This window comes from Hippocampus guttulatus, chromosome 1, assembly GCF_054856545.1.
Source record: "Hippocampus guttulatus isolate MCC_2025c chromosome 1, RoL_Hgut_1.0, whole genome shotgun sequence".
Classification (NCBI taxonomy): Eukaryota; Metazoa; Chordata; class Actinopteri; order Syngnathiformes; family Syngnathidae; genus Hippocampus; species Hippocampus guttulatus.
Window position 1 is genome coordinate 14198268 of NC_141261.1, and position 7977 is coordinate 14206244.

General features: G+C 44.5%; 1 protein-coding gene across 1 annotated transcript; it reads left to right on the forward strand.

Annotated features, from left to right (window-relative positions):
- The first annotated feature begins 4878 nt into the window (after positions 1-4878).
- Positions 4879-7677, forward strand: nhlh2 (nescient helix loop helix 2). The gene is made up of 2 exons (XM_086130373.1): positions 4879-5358; positions 6016-7677. The coding sequence occupies exon 2, from the start codon at positions 6046-6048 to the stop codon at positions 6418-6420; it is 375 nt and encodes a 124-aa protein (XP_085986499.1). The 5' UTR covers positions 4879-5358; positions 6016-6045; the 3' UTR covers positions 6421-7677.
- Positions 7678-7977: the final 300 nt, after the last annotated feature.

Below are 7977 nucleotides of genomic sequence, written 5' to 3' on the forward strand. Positions count from 1 at the left end.
TTTTCATCACACAGCGGTGCATTGGCTTGAGTTGAATTCGTTCCGTGACCATGCTCGAAGCATTCGGATCTCAAATCAACTTTTCTTATTGAAAATTGAGTTTACATCAGCGGTGTCAGACTCAATTTTGTTGTGGACCACGTTGGAATTCTTCCCTCGGAGGGCCGTTATGACAGTGAATCCACAAAAACGTTTCATTGTCTCATCGCATTTTTACTTGTCCAAAACATTTTAATTGATTACTAGTTTTTAAATCGGTCAACTATAATAGATCAATTATTGCCTATGTGAGTCTAAACAGGGTAACAAAATGAGAGCAAAATCTCAACATTATTTAGTAGACATGACAATTTGACTTTTTGGTCCAAATTTTAGCAAGGATCATACAAGTTAACATTGGGACAAATGAAGGTTATCTTATCTTATCTTGCTTTCGCGGGCCATGTAAAATGACGCGGCGGGCCGGATCTGGACCCCCCCCGGCCTTGAGTTTGACACCAGTGGTTTACATGTTCACATTTGGGATTTTTCTGGGGGGGGGGTTCTCCATTTACCACCCAGCCCCCCCTCCCACCCCCTTTGTTGTTGTTAATCATTTTGCCCCTACTGTCTGGCCTCTCATGCCCGTCTTTCTTGCTCCTATCGGTCTCTTCGCTGCCCCCGGTGGCTCGCCACCCGCCCGAGAGGAGCCTGACAAAGTGACTAATCCTCCCCATTTCGTAGCTCCATCCGGCTGCGACCGGCTCCCTGCTTATCTTCGCATTTGGGAGTGATGGCTGACCATGTGACCTGCGTCATAAGAGTTGAAGGTGTCTTGCCTTTCTGTCCGAGGAATAACAGTGGCGCACGCAACCGATTCCTGTTGACGATTTCGAAAACATTTTTAAATGCCAAATCTTCCTATAAAAGGAGAGAGAGACAGATGCACAACATTTTGGGTAGTCCTCTGTTAGTGAAAGAAAAATAACAATAAAAGACATTAAAACATTTTTAACGATTTATCTTCAACAGTGGTGACCTCTTTGGTCGTCTCTCATGAAGTCCACTCTGGCTCAAACAATTACAGGTGATGTAATGGGAAATTAACGTACCTTAACCTGAGAGTTCACCTTTAATTTATTTGGGGGTTGTTCAAGGCTCCTTCGATACCATTCGTATTGTTTGACTCTTCTGTTTGTCATCACTGATCCTCCTGTGGCCACATCCAGGGAGGTCGGCTCTATTCTCGGGGATCTCAACCTTCTGAATATGTCAACTGCTGTCACAGGAACGCCCATCTGCTTGGAGATGGTCTTTATAGCCTTTACCTTTAACGTGCTTGTCTTATCATTTTCTTCCTGAAACAACGCTTGCCTTCACTTCCTCTGCTCTACGTTTCGTGTGTTCAAGTACTATTTTGTCACCCTTGAAATAAACTGAAGTCGAAAGACACCTGTGATACAAATGAGACAACACACCTTGGTTGAACATGTCCCTATGGCAGCAGGTCGCAGTTATTTAGTATCCCCCCCCCCAAGCGAGAAGAAAACATTTTTCTCTCCCCAACTCTCTGCTGCGACTGTAAATAGTACTGTATTATTGGTCTCCAAAATTGTTATCAGTACACTTCTAGCTGATTAACGTTAAGGAAAACTAAAATGAAAGAAATATAGACCAACTTATGACCAAAAAGAGAACTTTATTCCCATGATTTTGAAGTTTGAAATGCCTTATGATCATCTTTTCAAGGGGTACCATCATTTTCGTCCAGACCTGTTTCATGAGTTGTTTTTTGGGGGTGGGGGTGATTTTTTTTTATTACTATTATCATTTCTCTTTCGTTTATTCTAATTATTTTCTTTCATTACCAGACAGGTACAACCATTTTTAATGTGTGTACTGAAAAAAGTAATGTTGGTGCATCTGTAGTATGTACAGTAAATATTTGTACATTTTGAATACACTTGCTTTTTTTTTTTATGGGGCAAAGGGTGGGGGGGGGGGCTGCATCTTCCCTCGATGCAATTCTAACACATTTTGTCAGGATCTTAACCAGGGGCCTCATGCACTGAAGAGGGGGTCTGGCCATCACAGGCCAGCAGCACGGACCGCCGCGGATCAAGCATCACTGTTTCCGTGGTGTGTGTGTGTGTGTGTGTGTGTATGTGTGTGTGCGCGCGCATGCGTTTTCATGCGCTCCAGCTGTCAAGAGGCCTCTGTCTCCTGTTCCTGACATGTCTCGGATACTCCCTGCTGTGAGACTCTCCAAGTCACAGCAACACGCACACACACACACACACACACACACACACACGCACACACACACACGCACACACACATACATTTACACACACTTGGAGCCGAGGGCGACCTGTCCGTCATCTCTTACCCAGTCAAATCCCTCTCATGCATGCTGGATTTGTACTGAGTTTGTCCTTCTGGCGCCGCATGCAGTGTGACTTGTGTGTCCATCGCAGTGAGGGTGCGCACGGTGGCCGCGGGCCGCGACCGGTCGTTGAGCCTGCTCTTATAATTGTAATCACCTCTTTAGGCACAGCAATAGTCTGCACATATCCTGGCGTGCAGCTTCTCCTCCTGGCTTGACAGGAAGAGGAATGGGTGGCAGGTGTGGTGGTCAGCGGGACTAATAGGCGGACTGAAAGCTCACAAATAAGCAATATGTGCATGGAACTTTCTGTAGGCTCTGAAGTCGTTTTCATTTTTTTTAAAATATGTATTTGGTCAAATACAGTGGCACCTTGAAATATAAGCGACCTGACTTTTTGCTTGATCTATGTAGCACTCACTCCACAAAGAGCAGCAGTTTGGCAGAGCCAGTAAAAATCTTGGAGGAAAAAAAAGGCTTTGAGCTGTTTATTGCCTTTCAGTTGAAGTTTCCTGCCCAACTTAACATAAAACAAAGACGAGCACGTGTGATGTGGCCTTGAAGGCTGCTGTATTGACGCGAAAACATAATGGGAAATGCCCTAGGCGCAAGATCATGAACAGCGTCGATGTTTGCAGTGTTCTATGCGCTCTCGAACACAAATGCTGCAGAAACAGCTCCAGACGGATACTACCACAGTGCTCACGGGCATATTCTCTATCCTCTGCAAAGAACGACGAATATTACCGCCCTTCTGAGAAGTTGACGCTGTCTCCTGCACGTACAGTGGACTGTCCTCTGAGCAGTGGGACCATAATTGCCATCCTTTACTTTTTTCACTGAAAATGCAACATCCATCCATCCATCCATTTTCCGAACCGCTTGATCCTCACTAGGGTCGCGGGGCTTGCTGGAGCCTATCCCAGCCGTCTTCGGGCAGTAGGCGGGGACACCCTGAATCAGTTGCCAGCCAATCGCAGGGCACACAGAGACGAACAACCATTCACGCCCACACTCACACCTAGGGACAATTTAGAGCGTCCAATCAGCCTGCCATGCATGTTTTTGGAATGTGGGAGGAAACCGGAGCACCCGGAGAAAACCCACGCAGGCCCGGGGAGAACATGCAAACTCCACACAGGGAGGCCGGAGCTGGAATTGAACCCGGTACCTCTGCACTGTGAAGCCGACGTGCTAACCACTGGACTACCGGGCCGCCGAAAATGCAACAAAGGATTAGATAAAAGCTGACGAACGAAAAAGAAATACATAAATAAAAATCTGCGGGTAGATAAATGGGTGAATGCCGAAATACAACTGTGCTGGCATGCGCTGTACTGTATATCCACATGTCTGTCTTGTACTGGTCGCAGATGGGGTCTCGGTCCACTCGCCCGACTTGTGTGCCTGCAGTGTGGGGTCGGTTCCCACTCAGTGACGGTGTGAACGCGGGTGTGAATGGTTGTTTCAATATGTGCCCTGCGACTGACTGGCGACCAGTTCAGGGTGTAGTTCGTCTTCTGCCCTAAATCAGATGGGATATGCTCCAGTAACTCCCCGCGACCCTGTTCAGGCTAAGGTGTGTTGAAAATGGAAAGATGGATATTTTGCACTGCCCCGGGTGGCCACAAGAAGGAGCACACAGTGCATTCAAGTCAGACAAAAACTGTTTGCCGCTCATTCTTTTGAATTATGTCATTAATGGTTTTATTTTTTATAGAGTGCAGTATAATCCGCTGTTATTTTGTCATGAAAAAAAATCACATTTCTGTTTAGTTATTCCCCCCCCCCCATTTGTCTCGCTGGCAAGGGTTATGACATTTCCAATCATTTCAATGCAATACACATTTTTGAGGTTACACATGTGGTCAGAGAATGAATTCAATTCGGATCACAAGGCATCACATTCCTGACTGTTTTCAAGCCAATGCCTCAATGAAAAAAAATGCCGGGGAAAACCGAAAGGACGATCACACAATTACTTCTCATTTATATTTATGACCAAATCGTCTGTTTGATGTCGTTTTGTTGCCCTGGTTCCAGATCGAATTCTAAATATTGATCAACCTTCTTATGGCCATTCATGCTAACGCAGCAAATGAGCGACTGCTATAACCTCAGACAAAGGTTAAAAGTGTCTGAAGTTCAATATGAACCGATGCATATTAAACATCGCACACCTGCGCACAAACAACATTAAAACCATCGCCCACATTCGAATAAATTAAGAGCATCCATCATGAGTTTATTGTATTTCTTTTCTGTCATTCACAAAACGCAAATGTGCAACAACATGTGTCATGTTTTCCTTCCTTTATTATCATACACGCGCATTTTTAACCCCCCCCCCCCCTCAGCCCCCATGGGATGCCGGAAGCGCTCCGGGAAGGGTGGGGTGGAGGGGTGGGGGGGGGGCACAACAACAAGCTCGTGCACGAGAGAGAGAGAGAGAGAGAGAGAGGGTGGCGTTAGACAATACCTCTCCTCCAATATATTCCCGCCCCTCCGCGGTGAAGTGAGCCTTTATTAGACGGGGGGTCGTCGGATCTTATCTCACACGTGAAACCGGGAGAGCCACAGGAAGTGTTCATATGCACATCAAGTGACTCCCCATCCTGAAGACTCTTTATCTCCATCATCATCGTCATCGTCACCTTCCGACACGCGGATGGAGGAGTAGCCGGCGATCCGCTTCCATTGTCTCTCCATCATCACATGTGGAGGAGCGAACCTTCTGACGACACCGCTCCCCCCCACCCCTCTCCCCCCCAAAAAAAAAAAAGCTGCGGCCGACATCAGCTGTAACAGCGAATTCCTCTCCAAACATTTCACCGGCGCGCATGCACTCCGATGTGTGCGAGTTGGAGAAGAAAAAGTTGACATCGAAGTTGCGTGTGCAACACCGAACTGGAATATGACTTCGAGTTGAGCATCTTTTGAGGATATTTGCGAGAGAAAGATTTTTTTTTTTTAAAGCTGACAACTGTATCAAGGTGAGAGTCTCAAATCCGGGCACGAATGTGAATCATTTGCTTGAAATGTTTCCACCGGGGAAGTCAGTAACATGGATAGATCCAGTTGAGTTCATTTCTAATTGATAAACGTTCGATTTTCGTATTCATTATATGTGAAGAACAAACGGCAATATTTTGACAACATTCAGCCAAACTGTTGTGTTATCACTCGGACAGATGGCCGAGTCTTATTGTGTTGAGTCGCTGCTAAATAGATTTGCATGATGGAGTTTGGCACTTAAAAATAAAAGCCCGATTATTCATTTCTTTAAAACTAACAACAACAACAAAGTGAATTATACTGTTCAATAGTCTCTTGCTCTTTTATAGATCTAGGATACACTAAGAGTAATTTATAGAGTTTAAATGTCATCAAGCGTTCAAAATGCACTGCATTTAGTTTGCCTTTCAACTGAGAAATACCACTCTTCAAAAAAAAGAGGTTAATTTACGTGTAGGTTGCGATTGATTAAAATGCGGGCAACTGACGCAATTTTCCCCGACTCTCAAAAATTACGTCAGTTCTGTGCACCCGATATGTTCAGTAAAGATCACAAATGTTTTTAATGCATGGTTACAAACGAATAAAGTAGAAGAAGTTCTAAATAATGCACCCACCCCTCTTTTTTTGTGTAGGAACTTCCGTGCAAACGAAGGATATTAAAGATGATGCTCAGTCCGGACCAGGCCGAGGCGGACCTCTCATGGACTCAATCCGACCCGGAGACGCTGCTGAGCGGCCTCAAATCGGCGGGATGCTCGTCTGAGGAGCCCGCGGAGGGCGACGAGCGGGCCGTTAAGTGTCGGGCGGATCAGCCTCTGAGCCGCGAGGAGAAGCGGCGACGGCGGCGGGCCACCGCCAAGTACCGCTCGGCGCACGCCACCAGGGAGCGGATCCGGGTGGAGGCGTTCAACGTCGCCTTCGCCGAGCTCCGCAAACTGCTGCCGACGTTGCCGCCGGACAAGAAACTGTCCAAAATTGAGATCCTCAGACTTGCTATCTGCTACATCTCCTATCTCAACCACGTCCTGGACGTTTAAACAAGAAAAGAACAAAAAAGGAAAAAAGAAAAAGTCAGCATCCATTCGGCCTTTGAGATTTTCTTGAACAGCATTTTTCTTTTTTCATTCTCCATTTTCAAACGCGCCCCTCTGCTCCTCGTAGTTCAGCGGGCGAAAGTTGATTTGAAAACGTGTTTGTTGTCCCCCTTCCCGTCACGCAAAAGGCTCGTGGCGGCCGATCGGGCGCCAAATTGCCGCATCATTATTTCCGATCCGTGGCGGCGGCGGCGCGTGGCCCAAAGGCATTAGCGGGCCATTCGGTGACGTCATGACACGACCATCCCAAAACGAGTCGGGGGATAAGTCCCATTTTAATCGAATGAATTCGTCCACACCATCAGTCCCTATTTCATGACGTAGCCTTTATGCGGCCACAAAAGCGGAAATGTCCGTCCATTCATGACGGGTGAGGAATGACAACATGCGAAAGTGCCACTTATGACGTATAAAACGGTGACCTTAAATTGTTATTTTTTTAACCGTGCGGAATTATTTATTTATTTGTGTTGCTATTTAAGACTACACTTATTTATGTTTACCTCGGGCGTGTGTACGTGTTAGTGCGTGCGTGTGTGTGCGTGAGTGTATGTGCGTGTAATTGTTTTCGCTTCGATATTTTAGACTGTGGAATTCAACCTGGAAAAGTGATGGTCCTCTTTAAAAATGCACTTTCTGTTTATTTATTTCGCGTGAGTCTGATGTATATGGTTTATTATTATTATTATTATTATTATTATTATTACTGTCATCATTTGATGTCTGTTGTCTATCAATAGCAACGATAAGCACTTCAAGGTGGAGCACACGAGCTCTATAAAATATTTATTTCCTGATAGTTAAGAGGTTAGAAATGGACCCCTCATAACTTTTTATTTTTAAAACGATTATGGTAAACGGCTTCCACCGCTGAGGGATTGAAATGATTCAACCTCTCTCTTTTTTTTGCTGTGACCAAAAAACAAGTAATTTACAAGAAGTAGCCTACTCTGAATTTATTATGTTCAATAATTTGATGTTATTGAGGTGGGGAGGGTGTTATTTGTTTAATTGTCTCTGCTTTGTATTTGGAAATTAATGATGTGCTTTTTCTAGTGAAGAGAAAAAAAAACATATCCTCTATCCAAAGAATTTTTTTTGTCTCTTCAGGGTTGTGTAGACTACTTGTTGCTTATATGCACATCTTTTGTAGTAGAGCTATTGTGTGACTGCTGGTTTCTAAAGGACAGACTTTTCATATTTTCCGGTGTTATTTTCAATTAAAAACGGAGATATTTGAAAAGAAATGTTGTTTGCATTTTTATATTCTTCTGATTTTCATAGTTCCGTTTCAAAATGTGGGGATAAGAATGTGCGAACTGGTCTGAGTACATTTAACATCATCATAAAAAGCACATTTAATAATATGACAAGCCACCGTAACATTATGCTTGTTTTGAACATTGAAACTGAACTTAAATATAGGAAAATTAAAAATTTGCTCTTGTAGTAATGATTGAAAATTGTACAGCACATAAAAATTGTACCTACATCAATCTT